General features: G+C 33.9%; 4 protein-coding genes across 4 annotated transcripts; 2 read left to right on the top strand and 2 right to left on the bottom strand.

The window, feature by feature from the left end:
• Nucleotides 1-7,453: 7,453 nt before the first annotated feature.
• On the bottom strand, nucleotides 7,454-16,912 carry LOC130621205 (basic proline-rich protein-like). Its single transcript, XM_057436520.1, has 12 exons — nucleotides 16,757-16,912; nucleotides 14,976-15,042; nucleotides 13,497-14,023; nucleotides 13,125-13,143; nucleotides 12,860-12,895; nucleotides 12,265-12,723; nucleotides 10,488-10,847; nucleotides 10,010-10,151; nucleotides 9,224-9,349; nucleotides 8,541-9,079; nucleotides 8,440-8,459; nucleotides 7,454-8,267 (listed from the first exon to the last, which is right to left on the bottom strand). The coding sequence occupies exons 2-12, from the start codon at nucleotides 15,040-15,042 to the stop codon at nucleotides 7,629-7,631; spliced, it is 2,934 nt and encodes a 977-aa protein (XP_057292503.1). The 5' UTR covers nucleotides 16,757-16,912; the 3' UTR covers nucleotides 7,454-7,628.
• Nucleotides 10,188-11,129, top strand: LOC130622115 (uncharacterized). The gene has a single exon (XM_057437518.1). The coding sequence runs from the start codon at nucleotides 10,274-10,276 to the stop codon at nucleotides 10,775-10,777; it is 504 nt and encodes a 167-aa protein (XP_057293501.1). The 5' UTR covers nucleotides 10,188-10,273; the 3' UTR covers nucleotides 10,778-11,129.
• A 731-nt stretch (nucleotides 16,913-17,643) lies between the features above and the next one.
• Nucleotides 17,644-23,223, top strand: LOC130622110 (uncharacterized). The gene is made up of 2 exons (XM_057437513.1): nucleotides 17,644-21,227; nucleotides 21,456-23,223. The coding sequence occupies exons 1-2, from the start codon at nucleotides 21,134-21,136 to the stop codon at nucleotides 22,637-22,639; spliced, it is 1,278 nt and encodes a 425-aa protein (XP_057293496.1). The 5' UTR covers nucleotides 17,644-21,133; the 3' UTR covers nucleotides 22,640-23,223.
• A 684-nt stretch (nucleotides 23,224-23,907) lies between these two features.
• LOC130622114 (uncharacterized) lies at nucleotides 23,908-26,908 on the bottom strand. The gene is made up of 3 exons (XM_057437517.1): nucleotides 26,309-26,908; nucleotides 24,952-25,054; nucleotides 23,908-24,487 (listed from the first exon to the last, which is right to left on the bottom strand). Exons 1-3 carry the CDS (start codon nucleotides 26,613-26,615, stop codon nucleotides 24,352-24,354), a joined length of 546 nt encoding a protein of 181 aa, XP_057293500.1. The 5' UTR covers nucleotides 26,616-26,908; the 3' UTR covers nucleotides 23,908-24,351.
• Between the last annotated feature and the right edge of the window lie 62 nt (nucleotides 26,909-26,970).

The raw sequence follows: 26,970 nt of genomic DNA, 5'->3' as shown, positions 1-26,970 counted from the left end.
CCTAATTTTGAACAAGAACTTTTTGTCCTGCCAAAATATTTCTTTGCATAAGACTATGGCAATCCAAAGTGACATTTCATGAGAGACACCTTTTACTTTATCAGTTATTTTAGCAGATTCCATGTAAATGCATGATGCATCAATACAATACATGTTTTAGAATTATTAGTAATTATCTAAAAACAAACTGAGATTCTGCCAAAAAATACAGAATAAAAACAATTGAAGGCTCAAATAATTTTCTCCAAACCAAGAACAACCGAAGCCTAAATATTGCCATAAGAACAATCTAGAATGCAAATTTTTGCAAAACTCTGTCAAAGCTACCATTTATGATAATTTCTTTGCCTAGTCACAATAAGCTGGAAGTAATACAATGGTCTCTCTAATTAACGGACACTCTAAAAAGCGGACACCTTCAATTAACGGACAAATTTCATTACACCGGACGAATTCTAGTCAAGGTCTCACAGAAAACTTTCTAAACAGCGGACACTCCAATTAACGGACACATTTTTCGGCGATTTTTCCTTTCTAATTAGCGGAAACCTCGAGAAATTTTAAGACTTTTTTTGTCAGGGTAAAGAATATTCGTTTATCTTTATTTCTTTTATTTACTTTATATAGTTTTATATATAGTTTATTGGTATTTTGAAACAAACACGTACTTTTATATTTTTTCTAGGTTTTTAATATTTTTCTTGTGTTGACATAAAAAACTTTGTATATCTTAAATTCTAATTTTTCTATTCTTCTAAGTCTAAAATAATCAAATTTCCCCCCAAAACCTCACAATATATCACTTTTTCGACTCAACAACAAAAATTTGTTCAAAAATAGTTAACGCGGACACCTCTAATTAGCGGATAGATTTTTTTGCACCAATGGTTATCCGCTATTTAAGAGACTACTGTATTCATATAAGCGCGATTGTGGCTTTTTTCAGGAAAAAATAAAAGACCAGCATCAGCAACAATTGCTTGCACTAAAAATAAAAACATTTTGATGCCGAAATAGTAGGTTCCATATTATAGCAGATTCATAAATAAAAGCTGGATGAAATTGAACTCTAAAGTTGTATTATTTAAAACCAATAAAAAGAAACCGGGATAAAAAATGCTTAAGAAATAAGAACAGGCAATCTTAACCTTATTTGGTATAGGGGAGGGGGAAGCATAAAATGCCCACGGCATTTTCAAAGTCTAATAACTTTTTTAAAACTGAATGAAATTACTTGAAATTTTGTGACTTTTCCTAACTTTTATTTGACTTTTGAAAAATAAGAAAAAATATTTCCAAAAATGGTTCTGTCAATGTCACTTTGTCCTGTTTGACAGGTGGTCATATCAACTTTTTTACTGTAGTGCTAAAAATAAATGCTTTCTAAACTAAGCAGTTGTACGAATATGGGATTATGTATGTGACAGTGACAAAAAGTTATCATACAATGTTGACATGTATACTGTGTAATTTGCAAACCAATATATTGGTAATTTACAGAACGGAATATTTGTAATTTCGTATTTCTCTATTTCTATTGTCATATGATGCCGCCATAGGTCATTTTCTCCCATGTCAATCCAAATGCTCTTTATTGAGTAGCTACTGACGTAAGTGCTAATAGATATACAAAGTTTTATATGACAGCTACTTACACTAAGGTTCTCAAATATAGATTTTTCAAAGAAATTACTTGAATATTTGAATTCCGATCGATTTCTATTTTCTCCTTAGAGAAATCCTTTGTCTTTATACCACCTGTTAAGGCTTCTAATAATATCTCACATTCTTATATTACTTTTTAATGACTAGTACTGTAAATAGTTTTAAAATAGATACAAAAACGAGAATTTCCAAGAAAGACATATTTTCTTCAACCATTGTCTCATTATGACGTCATCACTTCCTGTGTGACATGTCAACCTAAATATTTTTTCACGAATTAAGTCACAACATATTGTTGCTTCTTTGTGCCAAGTTTAGTCACTTAAAACCAAACTAAACAAAAGTTACAGTCCGCGGGCACTTTATGCCCCCCGCATATTTACAAGGGTCAAAAAAGCCCATACCAAATAGGGTTAAGTTTTACTTAACTGATTCCTTATATAAAATTTATGTTCTAAGTTGTCCCAAATGTTTTAGTAAAGGTTTTATCTATATTATAATACCCGTATACGTCTGTCCGTCCGTGTGTCTGTCACGCAAAATGGTAGCTTAGCTGCGCAAGTAGCGAGACGCACGCAATATGCGGTATAAAAAGGAAGGGCGAACCCGTGGATTTTTCCACGGGTTAACGACTAGTATTACTATATTACACCACACTAATCATGACTAGTTACATTAAATTTTCTTCTTTACAATTTTTTTCTGTATTAGAACAAAAAAGATCTGAAAATGTGCGCAAAATTTTTCGCCATTTCAAAGTAGCCGACATTTTCTCGACGCTTTGTAGTTGGGAAGAATACTTTCCTTCTTCCCAAATCACCACTGCCCAAGACGGGATGTTTAAAATGCAACACCCTGGGAAAAATTCTGTGTTACTATGTATGTTCAATAAATGCTTTTCTATCCCCACCCCCCTTCCCCTTTCCATCTTTTTAGTAAATTCCGTAGCATACCACATGTCATCTTTTTTAGTGTGACGTCACGTTCTTTGTTATCATGAATCATCGTATAAAAAGGGGGTCAGGGAAATTATTAGGATTTTTTTGTCAATTATCTTATTTACAACCAAAGCCATAATAAACATTTTATGCGTGGATCAACTAAATTTACACACTTAAATCGGTTACAAGACTTTTCCTTATTTTGAATTTCGGTCCCATTGTTTTGCCTTTTTAGAGCTCGCAAATTACAATGACATTGGACTAAATGACGTCATCTAAGTTTTTTCAGCCTAATTTTCCACCAATGCGCAAAGAACCAGCAATAAACCAGACCGAATAGAATATTGCATTTTTTATCTGGCAAAGTTGTTACAATTGCCTTGTCCAAAGAAAACTGATCTATAATAACATACTTAATCTTAGGATTAATCCTAACTTTTGAAAGAAAACAATTTTCAACAGTCATCCATTATTAATTATGACTAGCTTTTTTTGCTGATCGCTATAATAGATGTAATTATAGTCAGTGTTTCTTATAACTATGATGTAATTTAAGTGTAGTAACTGCAACGCTACTTAATTTGGCAAAACTAAACAACATTTGAAAGTAAGGATATCTGAACATTTGGAAATTTTTCCCTGTGACCGGTAGGGCTGTTTAAAAGTGCTCAGTTATCTGCCGTCAAGGAAGAGCTTTTTCTCTGTTTAGCTTCCTTTAACGATTTTAGTGTCATCACATCAGCTCCCAATAATTTGCTTTTGGAGATTAAGGAGAGCGTGATGATCTATGGGGAGAAACCTGTATTTAACAAGAACATCTTATTATCTTTATTATATTTTTTCGACAATAGATGTCTGTCGAAAAACAAACGAGACGCGGTAGGCAGACGGCAAAAAAACGCCACACAATAGATAAACAATCTAAATCATCTGAATATTAATTGCAGCTTTAATTAATTACTAATTAATTAGTTACTTGCATGACACAGAAGCTGCAGTGATAAAGACACACGAAGGAATTTAATTACTCCACTAGCTTCACTGAGGACGCTAGCAAATATGTGAATTTGGTATAAAGCAAAACGTACGTAAAAGTCGATTCTGTAAAATAAAGAAACTTATGAAACAATGAGCCTCTGCCCAAATTTTGTGCTACTTATAAAAAAATTATTTTTAACAGTTTGTGGCTCAAGTCACAAGTACCTCCGTTGAGTATCAGGAGGTTTCCACTTATACGAACATGATCGAATTGATCGATTCAAACAACATTGATATCCCACTTATTTAGTTTAAGTGGCCCCCAAACTTGCCTCAAGGTAACCTGGACCAAAATGAATGTAGTAGCAATTTTGGGCTGGTGTAAAAATATGGGGCTATTTCGCCCTCCCCAGTATACGTTTTGTGACATAATTTTATGAAAATGTTTAAAATCTCCTAAAAATCCGATTTCTTCAGAACTTCGGGTAATCTCTGAAAAAAAAAGATAATGGAGATGATCACATGTAGAAACTTTGTATAATTAATCTTGGTGGAATAGCGTTATGGTGTAAGTATACCATGTTCTATTGCGCTCGTATTCCTTACTGAATTTATTCTCGATGATATTAAGGTGCGAGTCCAGAAATTATCTCTTTTCGTAAAGTAGAAAAAAGTAACTTTGATGAGCTGTTTCTCAGTTTTTTTTCATAGTCTGATAAAAAGTGACCTACCGTTGGTCTGCAAATTTAATGGTTGCAAACATAATGGCTTTTTCTATCTTGAACATTTCCCACTAGTAACGTATTCTCACGCATGAGATAATATAAAATGAGCGCCTCCCAACGAGCCCTTAATAAGGTCCTCTCCATTTTTAAAATTTAGCGCTCGTTCGACAAAATAGTGCTATTTAATACAACCTTTTGTATAAAAAATAGTGTTCTTTACTTCCATATGAACATTCTTAATTTTTGGGGAAATTTATAGCATAATCTTAGCACAGTTTAGAAAAATCACCCTTAAGGTATTAGCTTAATTTCAAATATTTACGATAGGATGCAAGCTATATTTCAGGATGATCATATTCTTAAGATATTCTTAAGATATTCATAACTTTTTTTCTAATTTCATCTTGAATATTCTTATACAGTATATTCTTAAAAGATAGGGTGCAGAGTTATAATAATTAAATTAGTGTTTAGTTCTATTTATTATGTTGTTAAATGCTCTTGCAAGAATTTTTAGAGAAACTTAAAATTTCAAAATTAATACGTTTGAAGTTTTTTTTCTTTCTTTAGTTTGCGTAAAAATGTCACCTTTTTAAAAAGTCTTTTTCATTTAAACAAACGCCTCTTAAAAAAGCGCGCCTCCAGCAAATAAATTTTCAATTAACATTCGAGCGAAAAAAATTCCGATTGTTGATTTCCAATTGTTTTTTATCACAGTGCGTGAAGTTGTAACCTATTTCAAATGCGGGAGAAGTATTGTTTCTGTAGCAATCTGATTGGTCAATATTTTAATGTTAGCGCGAAACGAAATAAAAGTTTAATCAGATCAATCAAATTTTTCGCAAGGATATAATTTTTTTATTAATAAATAAACTTTATGGAGTGATGAAAAATTTCACTTGCACTTTTCGCCAAAAAAATGTAAGTAAAATTGTGACTTTTTTATTAGAACAATGAAAAATAAAGGAAACCAATAATCAGGTTAAAATTTTACTGATTTTCTGTTTTTCTTGGAATATGCAAAAAATGAGGATAGCATTTTCAATTGTTTTACTTAGGTAAAGGAAATAAAAACTGCCAGACCTATTAGAAAGATAGATTGGACATAAAGATCCTTTTTTATGTGCATTAAAATTTTTAGCACATGTAAATAATTTTAATTGTAAAGTTACTCAAAACGAACATAGACCTCTTGGTTTTTGACCGGACAGTCAAAACTGGTGCTAATTTTTTGGCTCTTATAAAATAGTGTATAGCGGAAACTTTATTTCTAGACTTCTTTTTTATATCAGGGCTGTAATCTATAATAGATCTGGTTAGCGGGAGATGATTTTTTTTAGCTTTTCTTAGTATTAAAATTCATTTTGTATTTACACGGTAATATCATCATGACCAACTAAAATCAGTCGCGCCCTCTCAAAAGTGGAGAGAACTGGGGAAACTCCAAAAGCTTAAAGTGAATCAACAACTGTTCAATTTAGTTAGGGTTTCCGTTTTTTTTTTAAGTCCCGTCCTGCTTAAATTACAATTCTAACCCACCCTAATAGTTATAAGCAATAATGATTAAAAGCGAGAATATTCACGCTGGCCGCTCTCCAAACTGTTGAAAAATTTGGTGTTTATTATTTATCAACATTACTTCAATTGTTCCAACATTGTACAGCCGGGACTTTAATGCGTTGTAAGTGGGACCTGACTTTTCAAATATTTGTGGCATAAACAAATATTTTCATTTCCAGGAGACCCAGCGTGATTTTTCTTACCACAGGGAACAGAAAGGCAAGGAAACATTACGCCGGGCCGGAAACAAATTTTCTGCGACGTTATATTTTATTTTGATATTTTAATGTACGATGGAGAGGCTAATAATCTGTGTAATTAAATCGAACAGTTTTGTCTCGTTGATTCAGAACAATGGTTGTTGTTCACTTTAGCAACGCACTGATTTTGTACATTCTTGCCGTTTGTGATATCAAACCCTGCTTTTTTTCCGTAATGGCGAACTTGTCGGAGGAATGCTCAACAAACACAAATGTAAAAATCGACATTAAACTTTTGTAATTTTACGACTTATAACAACGAAATGTGAAAATAAAATTCTGAATTCGTTAATCCAACAATCAAGCTCGACCCCAGCACCTATTTCTCTAAACCTATCAGAAAACGCAGCGCTGTTTAGAAGCATATAGTCGTGGGGACGAGGTTGTTCAACAATGATATTATGATCAAATCTAAGTCAAATTAATTTTTTGGCGGTAGGTCACCTTTAAACACAGTATAGTATATATTTTTATAAAAGTATATATTTTTGATGATGGAAGAAGATCCCGAAATATATTGATAAAAAGTAATAACTTTAATTTTATTATTCTTTGTTTTTTTTTAACTACTTTAAAAAAAAAAATCAAATATTACTGTGAAAACATTCACTTTTATATTTAAAATGACATTTCTTTAAACGAGCGCCTCATTCATTCTTTTGCAGGCACTCGATATTTTTTTTTTAAAAAAAAAACAAAGGTGCATCTGTTAGACTGCATATTTTTTTAAAGAATATCGTACCTCTCCATCTGTTTTCGACTTTGTCCAAGTTAAATTTGAGTGTTTAAAATGTAATAAAATTTCATTAATCCTCTTTTATCGCCACATACATCTCTTCGTAAACAATTTTGACAGAAATACACACGAAAAGGCAGTGATAAGCTCGAACCATTGTGAGATGAATCGTAAAGGTAGTTTTAGGTATACCATTTTTATATTTTTAATGTGTTGTAACAACCCCAATATTTTTTGTATTTTGTTGAGTGAATTAGTTTTTTTTTCAGTCGATAGCTTGTGGAAAAATCCACAAACTCGCCAATCGTATATTGCTATTCTGACATTTTGGCACAACGTACGGATTTGGCGGCCATTTTAAATAAACAAAAAAATAACGTCAGGTGAATAAATTACTCTACGCACGGCCGTCGAAAAAACAAAAACAAGATACGTGTATTAGTATAAGAGATATGTGTAAGATTTAAATAACGTGGTAGGTATGTGTTTAACCTATATATGTAAATGTTTTTAACAAAAAAACGTCCAAAGAGCGTTTCGATTTTTAAAATTAAAATTTTGAAAATAGACATTACAGAAGACGACAAGTTTAAATAAAATATGTTTATTATGAAAATTTTTTTAACTATCCAAAAATGTATAAAAATACATTTTCTAAATAAATTTTGCTTCAAGCAATTCCAATGAAAACTTTTTAATGCCAAATAATAGCGTCCTCAGCTTTTCTCTTCTTCTTGACTCCAAAAGTTAGTTTTAAGAGAAATTATTTACCACAAGAGCAAGGTGGTGGTGCGCAGGTGCAAGCTGGTGGTGGTGGTGGTGGCGGTGGTGGTGGTGGAGGAGGAGGAGGTGGTGGTGGTGGTGGTGGAGGTGGTGGTGGAGGAGGTGGTGGTGGAGGTGGTGGAGGAGGTGCAGCTACACAGGCTGGGGCTGGTGCAGGACAGATTTTCATGCAATGATGAAGACAGATTGGTGGTGGTGGTGGGGCTGGTGGGGCTGGAGCACCTGGTGGTCCTGGTGGACCTGGTGGACCTCCACAGCCTGGGCCTCCTGGAGCTCCTGGTGGTCCTGGTGGTCCTGGTGGACCTCCACATCCTGGTCCTCCTGGTGATCCTGGTGGACCTGGTGGGCCGGGGGGACCAGGGATTGGTGGAGGTGGAGGTGGTGGCGGTGGAGGAGCACATCCTGCTGCTGCCGCTGCTGGTGCTGGTCCGGCTGGTAAATTGATTACTTGCATTGGTAATTCTTGTACTACTGGTGCACCGCATCCCGCTGGAGGTGGTGGTGGTGCCCCACAAGGAGGAGTACAGCGTTTTTCTAAAATAGAATTAGTCATTGGAAGTTGCTTTCTGGCTTTATTTACACCATTCTCCATAATGATTAAATTAGTAAATTTTATACTCTTTGGATAGAAGATTTAAACAAACTATTGAATTAACTTGAGCTTTGATTTTTTGTTATATTTCGAACAGTGAAATATATGTGCTTGAGATAGTGTGACTGTTAATAAAACGTGTGTAGTGCTTGAGTTAAAAATAAAAAACAATTGATTAAAAAATTAAATTTTATTTCACAAAATCAAACTTTTTACTTTCTACATAATATAGAAGTGTTAATATACTATCCGAACGCGTGGGTTAATTTTGATGTCCACATTTGGTTTATTTTCCACAACTGCATGGTGGAGGAGCACAAGAACAGGCTGGTGGTGGCGGTGGTGGTGGTGGTGGTGGTGGCGGTGGTGGCGGTGGTGGAGGAGGAGGTGGAGGTGGAGGAGCAACACAAGCAGGGGCAGGTGCTGGGCAAATTCTCATGCAGTGATGGAGACAGATTGGTGGCGGCGGTGGGGCTGGTGGTGCAGGTGCTCCCGGTGGCCCTGGTGGTCCTGGTGGTCCTGGCATTCCTGGACCTCCTGGGCCTCCTGGTGGTCCCGGTGGTCCTGGTGGTCCGCCCTCTCCTGGTCCTCCAGGTGGTCCTTGTGGTCCTGGTGATCCTGGTGGTCCGGGAATTGGTGGTGGAGGTGGGGGTGGTGGAGGTGGTGGAGGAGGAGGAGGAGGAGCACAGCCTGCTCCCCCAGCTCCGCCAGATGGGATTTGAATTACACTCATTGGAAGTTCTTGTACGCCGGGACCTCCTCCGCATCCGCCGGCTCCACAATCACATGGTGATCTTTTCTCTAAAACAAGGAATACGAAATGCTGGAAGAGTGTCCTTCTTTGGTGTAGTAGAAAAGTTTAGTTACAGCGAATTTATTTTTATCTTTTAGTTTTAAATTTTAATTTGTGTCTATGTTTTGGCGTTTCATTGTTTTGATGTGCATAAGTTTCGTGTGAATACATTAATGTAAGAATAGATTACAAAACATAATTTTCAAGAAGTAATTTGAATGGATTAGCATCTTTGTGTAGAGTTTTTCGCGCCGAAAGGACCGCAATTTTTGTGATCTTTTCCTTAGCTTTTTTGTCATACGATGAATCTATTCTTCTGACACATACTCCTTTTAAATCGTATTACGAATAATTCAAGCAAGATATAAATTTAAAGATAATATGCGATGATAAGGTCTTAACATGCTGATGTCAGCAACGGGGATTCCTCAATAAAACAATAGATATAGCCACACGATCCAAGGCGAGCTTTAGAAATTTAAAAATGGTAGCACGTTTTACTTATTTAACAGCCACGCACAACAAATTGAATTGCATTACTAACGTAATATAACTTCGCATATGGGACATAATTTGTGCTAAACTAATAATTATTAAAGTAATAAATTTCCAGGTCCAAAGTTTGAAAATACTTTGCTAGGTAGAAGGTTATATAATAAGTGAATAAAATGTTATATAGACAGGGTTGCATTCTCATTCTCCTTATAAATAGAGCTAGCTTGCGTCGTGGTTTGCTCGTCTGTGTCTGCCATTTTGTTTTTTATTTGAGGCGAATTATTGTTGCCCTGAGCAACGCCCATTGTTTTTTTTAAATAAAACGTGGACATTTCCCGGCAAAAATAGTTGAGTCATTTCTTGCTTTGCCCTTATATATTCGCATATTACCTTTAAGTCTTTCAATAACAAAAAATTATGTGTGTTTTAGAAATCTTCAGAAAAATCTGTTTTACTACTAATGAGCTTTTATGCTACCTACATGTATAAGTTTAGGATAATTAAATAGAGCAGAATGTAAGCGTTAGTTAAACATATGTAAGGGAAGTACTTTTTATCTGCTTGTGGTTTTGACATCAAGCAATCACTTATGTCTACATGTGTTGTGGATAGAAACATTAAAACTATATGTGTGTGTGAAGATATTTGTATTTACTATTTCACAAATATATAAATTAAATTGCGTAAAAAATATATGTGTATACAGATATGTAATTGTTCTCATCCATTCCATTATTCTACATAGATGACGTGTATGTGTTTGCATTATCAATCATCATTTCTTACTTCCTTCTGCCAACGCATTGTTTATTTGCCACATGAACAAGGTGGTGGAGCACAAGTGCAAACTGGTGCTGGAGGTGGTGGTGGTGGAGGTGGTGGTGGAGGTGGAGGAGGTGGTGGTGGTGGTGGAGGAGGAGGAGGTGGTGGAGGTGGTGGTGGAGGAGGTGGAGGCGCACAAGCTGGAGCAGGTGCTGGACAGATTCTCATACAATGGTGGAGGCAAATTGGTGGTGGTGGAGGAGCTGGTGGGGCAGGTGCGCCTGGTGGTCCTGGTGGTCCTGGTGGTCCTGGAGCTCCTGGTCCTCCTGGACCTCCTGGTGGCCCTGGTGGTCCTGGGGCTCCTGGGCCACCTGGTCCTCCTGGTGGTCCTGCAGGTCCTGGTGATCCTGGTGGTCCAGGTATTGGTGGTGGTGCGCAGGCAGGAGCTGGCGCTGGGCCACAACCAGCACTAGGTGCTGGAATTTGAATGACGGATGGTGGAAGTTCTTGACAAGCACATGGTGGTGCTGCGCATTCACATGGTGAGCGTTTGTTTGCTGAAAAAGATATTTATGTGTACCGAATGGTGTATATGTTAAACTAACAAGAATATTAGACTTAGCCTGTTCTAATATTGCAATCCAATTTATTGCTGTCGCTTGATAAAAACTTAATCTAACTCTGAAAGCGTGTTATTAAAAAAATATATAATAATTTCCTCTAATTGTTGAAGTTAAATGCTAGTATATAAAAAACTACTTTGAACACTAAACTGTATACTAACTTACTGCGGATGATTTTCGTAATATATCGCTATTTTACCGTGCTAGGTTACCGTGCCTAAATTTATATGCCTGTTAAATTTACCACGTAAGTGAATTAATAAGCTGTCTGAAAGTGGAACCTACTTTTTTAAGTGGTCGTAAACATAATTAAATAGAATTATTTTTCAGGTCATTTTTGGATTATAAAGATTATATCTATAAAAGTTTTATGAAAATGCTTCCGAATACCAAAGAAAATAAATCAGGAACAAAATTAATTTTGAATGGAACAGGTGCGTTGAGTATTCATAATTTGATTGTATCAAATTTCTCAACATACAAAATATTTACCAGACGAAGAAGGCTTAATGTCTTAATGCCTTAACAAAAAATCTAAGGTATTTCTTTTAGTTATGTTAATTGTTGTAACTGTTGAGAATTTTCTTTTTTTATAAAAATTTAAAGAAAAGAAAAATTTCCACAAAAAAGCGACAGAATAGATTGTATTAGAACTCAGTGCATAGAAAAGATTTTTTAGAATTAATTTATAGTAGGCATAATTTTATAGAAAATTGATTGAATTTCTCTAAAGTTAAATGTTTGTTATTGTAAATTATATTTTTGAATTATTTTTTTTTTAATTTTTGACAGATTTTCACAATAAATAAGTGTCTAACAAATTTATCGTAAGAATATGCAATGAACGTCTTTTTTATTCAGTTTCAACAATTTAGGCTTTCTTTAGCATTAAGAAAACGAAAAACTAACACTTAATTAGCTGCAGGAGAAAATCAAAATTCAAGATTGCCACATGTTTACTGTTTTTTGTTTACTGAGCACGTTGAATTACTTTAAAATTTCAAAACTTTATTTTATTTTCTGACTCCAATTTGTATCAGTACCAACTAAAAAGTAATTTTGTGTCATTTTTAAGCACGTTAAAGCTATATGAAAATGACCAACTTGTAAAACGCATCCCTTTAAGCTGCGCTAGAAGTTGCACATATGCTTATCTAACTGACTAAACTAAACTCATTCAAACAAAATTGATCAAGGAGTTAGAAAAACAAGTCGCAGGTATAAATAAATAAATATTTTTAGTGACTATTTTAATGTCATTTACAAAATGAACTTCTTGATTAGTTTTTTTTTCTTTACTCATCAAATTCTTCATTATTACATAAGCAAGCGCAAGTGATCATCTATTTACCACATGAACATGGAGGTGGTGCACATGTGCATGCTGGTGGCGGTGGTGGGGGTGGTGGTGGTGGTGGTGCACAAGCTGGTGCAGGTGCTGGACATATTCTCATACAATGGTGGAGACAGACTGGTGGTGGTGGTGGAGCTGGAGGAGCTGGTGCTCCTGGTGGTCCTGGTGGTCCTGGGGGTCCTGGAGGTCCACCAGTTCCTGGGGATCCTGGAGGTCCTGGGGGTCCAATTGGTCCTGGGCCACCTGGTCCTCCGGGTGGGCCTACTGGTCCCATTGATCCTGGTGGTCCTGGAATTGGTGGTGGAGGTGGTGGTGGTGGTGGTGGAGCACAAGCGGGTGCTGGTGGAGGTCCACAGCCTGCTGGGGCAGATGGGATCGTTATAACTTGGGGAGGAAGTTCTTGACAACTGCACGGTGGTGCTGAACAACTACAAGGCGATCTTTTGGAGCCAGTATCTGGAATAGATCAGAATAAATGTCTTAGAAATAAATTTTAAGTTGCTTTTCAGCTATTCTAATTGTTTTTTGTTTTTTGTTTTTCATATATCAGTCAGACATGGAAGGGTCAGCACTACCGTTCAGTTATGCAGACTTTGCGATGATCGTATTGCCATTGCTTGCGTTGATTCTTAAAATATTAGTTAATTAATGGTTATGTATGTGCAAAAACTCTTCAATGTCTAACTAATTTATGCTTTCCTTCATGCAAGAAACATTAAACAGCCAAAACGAATTAAATAAAATAGATATTTCAGGTTCAACATTTTAGCATTAGATTAGTTAAATATCTGATAATTTAGTCAAAAATTTATATTTATGAAAACAGAAATTTTTCATTATTGTTTTATTAACATTACCTTTAATTCGTTGTGACTGCTATGTTTAATAAAAATATATTAAAAAACGCTTAGTAACATAAATATTAGACTAAAGCGTTATGCAGAAAAATAAAAATAATTAATATAATGGCATCATGAAAAATAGTGAGCATGCTATATAAGAATGTAATAGAAGTAATGGAAGTATATGGGATGTAAATAAAACAAGTTTAATTATAAAAAATCTTAAGTTTCTTCCGAAGGAAAATAATTTACATTCTTTCACATTTGAAGAAATAATTCTGTTGTTGTCAAGTCAACTTGTCGATTTAATCTTTCTCCTATCAAGTCCTTGAATTGTCATCAGTTATATTAGATGGTCAATTGCCAATTACACGTCTTTCGTACTTATTTTCCACACGAGCATGGTGGAGGGCCACAACTGCACATTGGTGGTGGTGGTGGAGGTGGTGGTGGCGGTGGTGGTGGACATGGTGGTGGACAGGGAGGTGGGCATTGTGGAGCACATGGTGGTGGTGGTGGTGCACATGCTGGTGCAGAAGCTGGGCAGATTTTCATACAATGGTGAAGACAGATTGGTGGTGGTGGTGGAGCTGGTGGTGCTGGTGCTCCTGGTGGTCCTGGAGGTCCTGGGGGACCTGGTGGTCCTCCACAACCTGGACCTCCTGGAGGTCCTGGTGGTCCTGGTGGTCCTCCGCATCCTGGGCCTCCTGGTGGTCCCATTGGGCCTGGGGCACCTGGTGGTCCAGGCATTGCAGGTGGTGGGGGTGGAGGTGGTGGAGGTGGTGGTGGTGGAGCACAACCACATGGTGCTGGTGCTGGTGCACAAACACATGGTGGAGGTGGTGGTGGAGGTGGAGGGGCACAACATGCTGGAGCTGGGGTGCAGCCACATGGCATGGCAGATTTCTTTACACCTATAAGAAACAATTGTTATGTCAGTTATGTCAATGTCGCTGTGTGTACTATTAAGTTGGTGGAACTGTAATAAGATTCCTGTTACCAAAATTGTCAAAGAAAGCGTCAATAGTCTTGTTCCTTAGGTGCAAAATGAAGGACAAGTGGGCTGCACACATGGAATTGGACATGTTGGTTGTAATGAAGGTTGAGTACAACATGGCATTGAACAAATCTTCATGCAATGGTGCGAACAAATGGGATTACATGCTGATGCAGCCAAAACTGGAATTATTTGTCCTGGAAGAGGAGGAGGAGCAGCCTGCGCTAATTGGGAGGCACAACAAGAGGAGGAACATGTTGGGGCACAAGAAAAGGGACAAGTGGAACCACATAAACTGGTATCTCTACCTAGAAAATGAATTTCCTAGTGTAAGGATAATTACCTATCCTTTTTTGTCAATAAGGATTGTTACTTTTTGGTTTTTAAAATCAGTAATTTGTACAATGTCATTCTTTCTTTTAATTGTTTCAATTGTCGTTTATTTCATCACTTTATTTTATTATGAAAAAATTTGAGTTAAAAGCAAGAACATAAGTAGAATAAAAAAAAAATATTTCTTCTTTACAAATTATAAAAAAGATGAGTGATTAAAGAAGCAAGGAAAAGATTTTTTATCATTGCTTGAAAGTGCTGTATGCTGTACGGTGTCATGCATAAAATAGACTAAAAAGCAATCTGAAAATGTTCCTTTTCGTTCGATCGTATTAGCCATTGAATTAGTCAACACCGTTGTAAACCAAGTTCTTGAAAGAAGAAAAGAGCTTTGCCTTTGAATAAAGGCAAGGTATTTTGAATAGATAATAATATTATGTTTATTTTCAGATTGCTTTTTTTGTCATATATAAAAATAAAAAAGTAAAAAAAGAAAATGAATTAAAACAGAAAAAGTTAAAAGAATAAGTACTTACGGCTAACAGATTTAGCTGATGCATAAGCCACGAAGGCAAATAACAGAATCACTAGCCTCTTATCCATCTAAAAAGAAATGAGAAGATGTGCTACTTGTAAACCATCATCACAAGAAATAAAATATACATAGGCTAAATTTATATCGCCATCAATTCTTTTTCAAGTTTAATACTTTCTTACTATAATTCTTATTTATTATTAGTACCTTTTAAATTTGTACTATGTTTCTCTTATTTTTATTTAATTGTAATACTTTTTTTGAAGTTTACCTTATAAAAAATCTTTCTAAGGATGGTCCTCTCCTACTTGAACAGTTTCTCGAATATTGTGAATTAAATTTGTGAACAATTATCAAGAACAGGTTAACAACTATTCAATGATCTTATTATGCCCAGTTGAGTAGACGATCAGATAATGCCACCTGCATTATTCAAGTTCATTGATCTCATTATTAAAAGTTGGTCAACCGTAAACTATATATAATTATTCTCATTTTAGGCATAATTACGCTAATAGCATGCATTTATTTTGTTCAATCATGCTTAAAGCTGCTCACAGCATACAAACTGTTTTTTTTTAAAATATGTAATGCGCATGCGCAAAGTTCGGCATGTTTTTGGCAAAATTGAATAATTTAAAGCAAAAATTATATTTTAAATTATTTATGTCGAAAAGTGAGAGTACTTCTTAAATTTTAAAATTTAAAGCATTTTTTTAAAAAAAATTTTTACCGAAACGTAAAAATCGCGTAATAAAGAAAACATATAAAACTACTAATGCTGATTTTTTAAAAATGCTTCATAAAAAATAAACAGCTTATGATCAAAAGGTAAATAAATAAAACTTAAACTGTAGTCTCCTTATAATTTTCTATTTTTCTTCCAATATTTAGGCCCAATTTTTTTTACTTGATTTTTATAATTTTTACTTCGTTACAATGATTTTAATAATCACACTAGCTGATAAAATTGTTAGCTTTATGTTGTTCTGAAAACAATTAAAATTACGATTTATTAGTTTAAAAGAAAATTCGATAAGTTTTTTTAAAAAATGAGTTGGGTAAAGCCGATTAAGCAAAATTTTTAGATTTTTTATATTCTCATCTTGTATTACTTTCTCCGTTCTCCGTATTTTCCGTTCTTTTTGACTTTTAAGAACAATAAATAACAACTCGTTGCTTTTTTATATTAAATATTTTTTACAAAACTTTTCTTCTTTTTTTAACGACACTTTTTTCTAATACATCCTATTTAAGTAATATTTCTCAGATGTTTTCCACTTTTGCTAAATGAGAAAGCAAGAAAAAGTTTGTATTATATTTTGCATAATACTTTGAGTGAATATAAATATGCTCAAAACTGATTTTCTTTAGCATTCTAACATGATTTTGATGATTTTACTGTTTGAACTACTGCTGCCATTTTTTTAAAAAATATAAGCCAATGGAAAAATGGTACAAAAGCTTATAAAAGTAGATATAAAAAATAGTCAGAAACAGTAGATACAACTTTTTTTTCCTTTACTTAGTAATTTACACTTATTGTTTAACTATTTTTTTTATCAACCTGGTCACAATTCGTCACATCGTGATAAAAAAATTTAAAATCGTAAAATAATAAAGAATGGAAAGGCAACATAATTTTTATTAATAATTAAGAACTTAAAACCATTTTATTTTGTTTTTAAAAAATTTAACATCCGAAGAATCGGCATTTTCGGTATTAGACATTCCCATATTCAGAAGAACTATACAAAAAGAAAAAGAAATATGTGAACTTACATCAATCTATCTATGTTAACCACTTTCTTGAGACGTCGTTACAGTTCGTGTACTGATTACAGACTGTTTTGTTGTTATAGAAATACCTCGATAGCGGTTCTTATAACAAAAGCCCTGAAACCTATTGAATCGCCCTTTCTTAAATTACACGCATCAACGATTTAGCAGAATACAAACATCACATATGAATAGACTTTGTAAGAGATTTTTCAATTTACATCAAATGTTGTTTGAGGTAACCACATTGAGTTTTCTCACTATGTGACTTTTTACGCCGCTTGATGAAGCTGTGCGGTCTGCAAAAGATTACACCAGATCAAAACAGTAGATGAGGATTGAATTTTAAGTAAGAAAATAAGTACTCAATGCTGTATGATATTTCAGCATGCTGAGAAATTTTTGAATTGAGCATGGCTTGGTGTAAACACAAAAATGCTACTACTTGCACCAACATTGAATACGATCTCAAGCTCAAACAAGGTCGAGATAATAAGAAAATGTAAATATCTAATAATATTGACACGAATAAAAACTGTTTCATAATTAAATGCCAAACTTTTTTACAATCTTTCAGCTAGCTGCTCTTTTTGTTTTTGTTATGACATCAAACTCAAAAATGTTTACCAAAACTGACAGGAAACTAAAAGAACGCTATACAAAATGTATGAGGAGGCTTCTTACTTAAACTTTTTTTTATTTAAAATGGTTACAATAACTGACATGCGCGATATTGTTGGATTCGAGCTATTTTCGAGCCTGATTCTACTCAGAAAGCAAATAAGCCAGGGAGAATCTTTACTGATTTTATATTTTTCAATTTCGAAAGAATAATGTTACATGCTTCTTAAGGTTGAGAAAATTAGTATTTATGAAAAATATATTCGTAAAACTGTATTAAAGGATGATAAAAAAGATAAAGTATTTTGATAAACTTTTAGGCTCTTGTAAATAAATGTGCTTGTGCTTGGAGACATTTTTCTTAAAATACAAATAAAAAATGAGATACAATAAGAGACACATCTTGTGATAAGGATTTGTGAATGAAAGACTCACTCGCGAATGTATATTCTTCACTTTTATATTGTATTTAATATTTTTTATGTCGTTTAAAAAGAAATAATAACACAACATCAAGTAACAATTTTCATAATTCTCTTTTTCTGAATAATATAAAGAAATCTGTCTGTATAAAAACCATCTTGTGTTATGTCTAGAAAATACATTATACCTTTAATAACTTTAACTGTTACAATCCAAGAACGAACGAGAAAAATGTATTGTTTTCGATGGGAAAATAAATGCTCATAATATTTTTTAGCATTTTTGTCAGAACTGATTGAGTTTATTGGAGCTAAGATATTAGTGTTTTTTGTTGTTGTTTTTGCTTCATTTTTCTTTTTTGCTATATCGAAGAAACATGATAACATATAATTATTTACTTCTGAAGCAAGGTGTTTAGCCATTTCTTTTAAGACAAATAGAAGTAAAACTCCTTCAAAAGCTGAAATAATTATTTAAGTTGAAATCCACACTAAACGATTGGTAGATACTGACACAAAAATTTGTTTTGCTGTAGAAAAGAACAAAGATGCTTGATCTAGTTTCATCCTTCGATAAAGAATCTAATGCTAATTTACTTCTTATCAGGCCTATAATAGGTAGCTTTACCACCCTGTAGATTAGTGCAGATAAAATATATGCAATGTTATTATTATATTTAGATTTCATAGCCTAGAAATGCCGAAATATAAGAAAAGTTATATTTCGTCTGGGTCACAGACAACTCACTTATGCACAATTTTTTAATATAACAGTATAAAATTTCATGCCTTTGAAGAATTTAAAAACCTTAAGAAAAAAATGTTTGCAAAAAACAAAATGCAAAACTCCAGAATTGTGCAAAATGTGAAATACAACATTGCGAATGCGCAAATATTTAAACTGTGAAAATAAAGATGGCGAATTAAATACCTCGACTAGCTATTATATATACAATACGAGAACATCGCTTATATTTGTAAAGTGATTTTGTTTATTTTGAATTTACAGAGAAAATTCAAAGGTTGAAGTTTGCGAAGACATGGTATAATATCGCAGACATCACTTCGATAATTTTTCTTTCGCATCCGTTCTATAGTTATTTTATAGTTCTAATCACGATTGTAAAGCAATTTAATTCTCTTACATTAACTATGAGATACTTTTAGTAACTTTAGCTTAGGCAAGCCAGGTTGTCATGGCGACAAAGAGATATAAACTAATAAAAACATGACTGTAATACTTTTTTGATGACAGAAAATAAAGCTTTAATTCACGTACGAAATTATAAGGATATAAATGTAGAAAAATGGAGAAAAATAAAAAGTCAGTGTAAGAAAAATTGTTTTCTCAATTTATTAACGCAGGCGGCTTTAAAAATGGGAACTTCAATTCGCCTTAAGTAGGCCGGTAAGGAGAAATCATCCAAAAGTTTTGATGCGCAAGTCTGAAGGATCTCAGGCTACTTTAACCCTATTCGGTCCAGGGTTTTTCAAACATATTATGACCGGGAGGGGGAACTTCGCTCCCCTCGATAACTTTTTATAAGGCATGTCCAAATCGAATCCAACTTTACACACTTATAGTACGTCAAGAAAGGAACAAAATGTCAGTACGTTTTCTGTGACGTCCCTGAAAGCATGAAATTTGATCGAAATACCACTATCTAGTTAAATTAAATTTGTTTAGTTCTAGAACGAATTTTTACATTCTGTTTCATGTTTCTAAAAGCCAAAATGTTTGACCTGATTTTTACATAGTTCGCATAAAAAAATCAAAAGTTGTATGAAAATCTAACTTCTCCCAAATTTCGGATAAAATCCAAAGAAGTGGGGAAATCGGATTATCCACGTGTCCAAAACATACACAAGGATTCTACTTGATGAAACAAAGTTGTGTTGGAAGTTTCAAGTTTTAAGAATAATCCCATCAAAGGCTATTATATTTCTCTATTATAAGAATTTCATAAAGATTTTTGCTTTTAGTAATAAAGATTTTTTGGTAGTTTTTAGTAATAAGCCAATGTCAAAACCGCATGAGAGGTATTTGATTAAAAAATTTGGCACGCATGTGTCTAATAGATAAATATTATTAACATAAAGGGGTTATTTAAAAAAAACGTCCGGGGAGGCGGAATCTTGCCTTAGGTAAAAAAAATATTGCCTTGTCGAAGAAGTCAGCGTCTTGGACAACAGGGTCAATGTCAACGAGGGGAAGAAAGTCCTGATGGTGTCGTTTGATTTTAGCATAAAAATATCAAATAAAACTTCATAAATCTTTTTTTTTTTTTTTACAAAATGAAACTGATGTGCTGTATTTTTCATAATTAGATAATTAGATAAGTATCCCATCTTGTGAATATACCAGTTATTTCTCTACAGTGATCAAACTAAGTACATTTTTCACCGTTTTGAAAAATAACTTACTGAAAATAATATATATAAAATGAATTTGTGTTCAAAATATTTTAATATATATTCCACAGATTTTTAGTCCCACTCAGAAAACCTAGAATTTCCTAAGTTACTGATAACTTAAGTTATCTAACTTCGAATTTTAAATGAAGAATTGTATTGACGACAGAAGTAAAGAAAAGTGGAAGAAGAAGGAAAGGTAAAAATAGAAAAGAAGAATATGGAATAGAGAATTGGTAATTTTAATTTGGGCTATTTGAGAATTGGTCATCATTTAGGTCAAAAATAAAAAGTCTACAAAAACACCCGTTAACATTTGATTTAGTTTTAATTAGGTTATGCTATGGGAAAATAACATTTAATACCAAGGCAGGTCCTACTTTTTCGTACATTTTGCACCATTTGTACAACTCTCTTGAAAAATTTAGTGTCGGACGGAAATTTTCATTATAGCCTTTTACCGGCGTTTCTTTTTAAAAAAGAAGTTTTTGAACGTCTCAAATCTGTTTGAGTTGGAGGAGGGATTAAAAAACTGTCCAAAAAAGATAAATAATTAAAAAAATAGATTGAAATAAAGCTGTTTTAATTAAAGTGCGTCCAATAAAAATGAATACTTTCAAGAACTTTTAAAAACACAAAACTTTGAATATTTTTCACGGTTTATAAGAAAGCTTATTAAAACCGAAATTGTTGCTAAGTATCAATTAAACCCTTTCGGAGAAAAGAAACACAGATAATACATCCATAACTTGTCAAGATTTTTCAATGTGAAGACTATTTTAAAGCGATTCCTTTTTTTCCGTCCGACACTAAAATAAATAATGTCACTCCATTGCTCTTTAAGCTATTTTAGAACTTTCGAACGTCGTTCGAATGATCGAATGTTTATTTTTTTAAATCATTCACGTCTTTGCTGACATTTAAAATGGAGCCAACCGAAAATGCGTCGTCTGTCTCGTCAGCAATGTCTCATTCTTCTACGACCAATGAAAATGCACCAGCCATTATTAAAAAACGTGGTAAGTTTTTTTTAAACACGTAGCCTAAGTTTTCTTAGATATCATAGATTTCTTGTATTATATATTATTTATTGCTGAACCAAATAATCCTTTTTAACTGTTTTACTATCAGAACATGATGAAAAGACTTATTCATTCCGTCCAACACTAAAATACCATTATGTGTGTCATAATGAATCTGTCGCGATTCGATTGTTCTTTTTTTCATAAATTTAATTTTTTTTCTAGGTCGTCCAAGAAAGGGTGAGCTTCCCATGACGAACTCTCAAAAATGCAAAAATTATCGAGCAAAGAATAACACAATTGAAAAGAAGAAAACCGAGGCGCTACGAAAAAAGATTTGGCGCCAAAATCTCAAGAACAATCCTTCAGACTATGAACGTTACAAAGTATCGGAACGTCATCGCAAACTAAAGAAAGCACAAGCAACAGCGGCCCAACAAATTGAAGACGCATCCATCGAACCTACCAGCAGTAACGATTCGACCCTGAGCACCAGTTCTATAGAAGACATCGATTCTACCGAAAACACAAATGGTATCGACTCAGAAAGTCCCACAAGCTCCCAATCATGTCGTTCCTCATCACCATCGTCGTCATCTACCTCAAGTTCCCCAAGCTCCTTCACCACAAAGCAATCGCTTCACCGTAGCGTATCGCGTGTGAACAACCTCCTACCAAAAAGCCCACATAAAAAAGCTGAAGTCATCGAGAAATTAGCTAAGAAATATCAGGTGAAATTTCAATTCAAGAAAACTTCACGTGGTAGACCTCGAAAGGACTTGGATGAAAAAGAAAAGCAATGGTTGATTGGCTTTCTCTCCCGCGCAGATCTCACCTACACTAATCCTGGACGAAAGGACAATGTATACATAGGTAAAGTCGACGGCGAGAAAGTGTTCAAGCAGAAGCTTTACTTACTATGGAACATTAAAGACGTTCTTAATATCGCTAATGGATCCGGTAAAATCAAAGTCCCGGACACTTTCTTTCATAAATTTGAAAAAACATTCTCACAGCTTTACGATTTTTTAAAAGCTCACAAAGAATACGCCTTTAATAAAAATATTCCACACGGCTCTTGCCTGTGTGAGATATGCGAGAATGCAACTCTCCTAGCTAAAGCATTGAATAAAGTTTTGGAAAACCCAATCCCTTCAAATCCCCACGATTTAGTCGAGAAGTTTGCATGTAACCTCTCTTTAAAGAAATGTGCGTCTAGTCAGTGTGAACAGTGTTCTACTTTTGATTTTGGTCCAAGAAAGTCCGATTCACACTCCGAATCCTCATCCTCGTCTTCATCTGAAAAGGACAGTGCCGATGACGACATTCAATATTTCTGTTGGACAACCATAGAGAAAAGGATAACAAAAGCGAAATTTCTCTTGGTTTCGAGGATGCTGTCGCGTTAAAATCTTGAAGGAACGTTAAAATCTTGAAGGAACATATTTCGGTCAAACGCATCCAGTTTTCTGCGTATGTTCAACAGAAACAAGATCTCACTGCTGATGATTTGTTTGTGCACGTAGATTTTGCAGAAAACTATAAGAACGATCAGCAAGACGAAATTCAGAGCGCTTATTTTGGTCACCAGAGCTTCTCCTTATTTACATCATGCTGTTATTTCCTGGACGAAGAGCAAAAGCTAGATCATAAAAGCATTGTCGTTATTACCGAAAGTTCAGATCACAATCGCATTACTTCGATGAGCTCCTTGAAACAAGTTGTGGAGATTGCTGAAGAATGGACTAAACGGAAATTTCATCGCCTAATCGTTTGGAGTGATGAAATGGGCTCCCTATTTCGTTCGCGTTTCGTGTTCAAGATTCTATCTGCTACCATCCTCGCTGATAAAAGTTTGAGTTGGTTCTACAATGAGCGTCACCACGGAAAAGGACCGATGGATGGGGTTGGAGGTACGCTAAAAAATGTCATTTTTCAGCCTTCAAAACTGTATTTTATGAAGTTATTTATGATGTTCCTTGGCATTTATTTACGATGATTTTGTTTTTCTTTAAAGATTGAACTAAAGTTCGAGCTAACATTCATTTTTAAAAAGCTCTATTTATTTTCTTACTTTAGTGTCGGACGGAAGATTTTTAAAAGTTCAATTTAAACTGGACAAACCTAACTCATCTTTAGATAATTTCTTGAATTAATTGCGTTTCCATATAAATCAACGTTCTGTCATGTTTTTTTGCGAGAATAGAGACATTTATTTTCTTCCGTCCGAAACTAAAATTCAGCTTCCGTCCGACACTTTATTCCATTGCTGAAGAAATTTGTTAATATACAAAGTTCAAAAATTGTAAAATTTTCCAAATACTGTTCAAAAGAAAGAGGAACGTTTCAGTACAAATATATATCCTACTGCATCTTTCTTTCTCTTACTTTCGATTCTTTTTTTATCGATTTCGTCCGACACTAAAATCAAACTCTAAATCCTTCCCCGTCAGTATCTAGTATGATCACATCCTTTTTACCCAAACTAAACCAGCCCTCAGGCAATAGAATAAACGCATAGGGAAACCGTAATTATTTGTAGATTGTTTTTTATAGCCTATTCAAGTATCGATTTTTCCGTCCGACACTTTTTTAATAAAAAAATAGCCCGAATTATAAACAGCGCGATATTTTCTGATAATTAATTTTTTGTCCAAGTTAAAAAGAATTTCAAAGAGAAAACGCGGAAGTTATATTTAAAAAAATGTAGCTACATTAATAACAATTCTAAAATTATTAAAAAACATATCATATATAGGATAAGAGAAAAAATTATAATAAAAATTAAATAAAAAAAGCGTGTTCTGTTCTTTAAGTCTGCAATGTTTATTAAGGTCCATTCTCTTTTGAACACATATGATGTGTGATCTTTCGTGAGGTCCTGTACCCATCTATCAACAGAACATGGACATATATATTTATTTAATTCCAAAGGATCGAAATTTAGTATCCTGTTTAGAATGACACATATATGACTTCTCACAAGCGTAGCTCTGACACACCATTTTATTCTCCTCGACAGCTTTCCATCAGATGTAGCTATGGTTCGCAATTATCAACTTCCTTTCTTTTTCTGCAAGTTCAGCTTTATCAAAATAAAATTTCAACACGTCAATAATTTTTATAAATTCACCGTTCGAAAAGAACTTTTTTTGGTCAGTATTGGAAACCGATCAATATGTTGATATATCCACGTGAAATCATCTGGATCGATGGCTAACAGGTGGTTTTTCGGTATAAATGCTCCAGAATAGAATCTAAGAAGGAAGCACACAAATATCAGCTGTATATATGTTGCATTATAAATATCTTATTGAGGAGAAAAAATACGAGACTTAAGCAAGGAAAATTCACTAAAACATAACATTAGTCGCTTTCTCCCGGCTAAAGTTGTGTTTTAGTGAGAAAAAAAAAGAATTTAATTTTTTAGAAATAAATTATGGCTTTGTTTTTTCTTTCTTGTTATTTTATCCCTCTCTTGTAATCACCAAAGTTTATTAGTTAATATGAAAACAACAAACTGATTAATTAGTAGGAACAAAAAAAGGAAAATAATTAGTCAGAATTAAGTTGAAAACATTTAGCCGGGAAAAAGCTAGTCACCAACTTTCAAAATTATTCACTTGTCATGCAAAATTAGGAGATAATAAGTCTTTGTGTTCACCAATCGTTACCACACCTACACTATCTTAAACTGTTTACAAATATGTTTATTACCTACCCGCGTAAAGTGACGTAGAAATGAACGATGATGAAGATCGCAACAATAATAAGGAGAACGATCAACAAAACGATGGCTGTCTTCAGATATCGACTAGCTTTTTCTGTGAAAACAAGAAGATGAAAAGTTGAATGTTTTATTATTGATTACTAGTCGATAAGGCCCATGAGAAAATCCACTCAAGCAGAAGTACAATAAAGAAGATCCGTCATTTAAATTTTGATGATGTAAGCAATGACCCATCAATACACAAAAATGTTTTTTCAGAATTTTGTTTGGACGCTGCCTCTATTGTGTAGAGCTTGAAACTGTGATCAAGAAAATGTATAGGAAGATGTACGTTTGGTGAACGGTTGAAGAGATATTGAGATTTAAAATTTTTTTGATGGAGTCATCAACCCATCTGTTTCGAAACGGCTGGTATGACCCAGCTTTGGGGAACTTACCCAAATTGGTCTTTAATGGCCCCTAGTTATCCACGTGGGAGATGACTAAGTTATTTTTAGCCGTTTCCAAGATATAAGGCCTTAAACATAATAGTGCAATGCAATGGCCTCACTAATTTTAAAAATACTATTCGCGTCAGTTTAAATACATTTACGTCGTGTCTTAACGTCTGAAAAATTAACAAATAAGACATAACATTTTTTGCGGCTTCAAAGGGAAATGAACACATCCACTTTGCCTGTTACGGACAGACACAGTCTTTGTATTATTATAAGAGATGACTCGATCGGTTAATATTTGTTATTTTAAAGGACCTCTCTAAGGATTAACAAAATCAGTTTTTTGTTTCTGGATCAATCCTAGATACATAACGTATTTTACTTAAATAACAAAAAAAGTGCAAGGTTTTTTTTGTAAGAAAAATTCTGAACAGGCTATTAGTTTTTGTTTCTCTATTGTTCTAAATAATAGACCCATTGTTTTTAATTAAAAATTGAACAATCTCTTAACATGGTGTTTGGTTAAAACTTTGTCCAACTGACTCGATTATGCCACAATGGATTCTCACCCAGTCCTTTATTAATGTCTTTTTTTTTTTATTTTGTGTGTGTTTTAGCTGGAGGACTTTTCCTAGGTTAAACTTTATAATGCGATTAAGTTCTTATTGGAGACTTGCTTATTTAATTCACTTTGTTGTACATCAAAATTCGGAACATCAAAAGGAATATTTGATCACATTTTCTTCAATTACATTATGCAAATGTGTTTGCAAGAAAAAACGAAAAAAAACGAAGATCAGCCAGGAGTTTCTCAATGACGTCATAATAATAATCGAAATCGCACAACTTAAAACACCCGTTCATGGAGAAAAAATATAATAAATTATTATAATAGACTTATTCACGCTTACTACTCTTTTCTGCCTTCGTTGCGTTCTTATCATCCCTAGATTTCTCTATCCAGTTAACTGTCTTGTTTTTTACTGCACTGGATATTTGAGAGCTATTTCTGGATGGATTACCGTGTGTTCTTTCAGTTGCAACTTTTAAGGGAACATGGTTTACTTGATTGTAATTTAACTCTTCTTTTGTTGGTTCGGATTTTTTAACATTTGTTAATTCTGTGTTAACTAAAAAGTTGCTGTTTATTGAATATGTGATAATAGCAGCGAATAAATGTACTGTTATTTTCTTCATTAGCCATGATAACACTTTCATTTCTCCTTCCTTCTTCCTTATTTTTCCCTCTTTTTCCTTCTTTCGTCTTCTAATTCCTGTTCCTATTCTTTTTGCTCTGCCTTCTTCCTTTTTCTTTTTCTTCTCTTCTTCTTCTTTTTAGAAATTGTCAAGTTCTGACCACTCGATATTTATAATTTTGTTCATTTCAATTTACCACCTTATTTTGGGTTGTGTTTTTTAGAAGATTATTTTGAGTGTTTAACGTCGTAATATAAATTATATATTTTTTTCTTTGTTATATCATGCAAAAGATATAATCAGCTTAAGGTTTTGTTTACTTATTTAGCTACTCAAGTTATAAAAAATTTCGCATTCATATTATTATGTTTCCTTT

The sequence above is a fragment of the Hydractinia symbiolongicarpus genome, chromosome 12 (genome assembly GCF_029227915.1).
Source record: "Hydractinia symbiolongicarpus strain clone_291-10 chromosome 12, HSymV2.1, whole genome shotgun sequence".
Lineage (NCBI taxonomy): Eukaryota > Metazoa > Cnidaria > Hydrozoa > Anthoathecata > Hydractiniidae > Hydractinia > Hydractinia symbiolongicarpus.
The sequence above is the reverse complement of the archived record's forward strand: the minus strand, read 5'-3'. Positions and strand labels throughout refer to the sequence as shown.

Coding starts and splice junctions, on each gene's coding strand:
- LOC130622115 (XM_057437518.1), top strand. CDS start 10,274: ATGACGTGTATGTGTTTGCATTATCAATCATCATTTCTTACTTCCTTC.
- LOC130622110 (XM_057437513.1), top strand. CDS start 21,134: ATGGAGCCAACCGAAAATGCGTCGTCTGTCTCGTCAGCAATGTCTCAT. Junction 21,228..21,455: donor AGCCATTATTAAAAAACGTG/GTAAGTTTTTTT, acceptor TTTTTTTTCTAG/GTCGTCCAAGAAAGGGTGAG.
- LOC130622114 (XM_057437517.1), bottom strand. CDS start 26,615: ATGAAAGTGTTATCATGGCTAATGAAGAAAATAACAGTACATTTATTC. Junction 25,055..26,308: donor AACGAAGGCAGAAAAGAGTA/GTAAGCGTGAAT, acceptor TTGTTTTCACAG/AAAAAGCTAGTCGATATCTG. Junction 24,488..24,951: donor TTCTACGTCACTTTACGCGG/GTAGGTAATAAA, acceptor CTTCCTTCTTAG/ATTCTATTCTGGAGCATTTA.
- LOC130621205 (XM_057436520.1), bottom strand. CDS start 15,042: ATGGATAAGAGGCTAGTGATTCTGTTATTTGCCTTCGTGGCTTATGCA. Junction 10,848..12,264: donor ACCACCTCCATGTTCATGTG/GTAAATAGATGA, acceptor TATCTTTTTCAG/CAAACAAACGCTCACCATGT. Junction 10,152..10,487: donor TCCAGCACCTGCTCCAGCTT/GTGCGCCTCCAC, acceptor ACACACATATAG/TTTTAATGTTTCTATCCACA.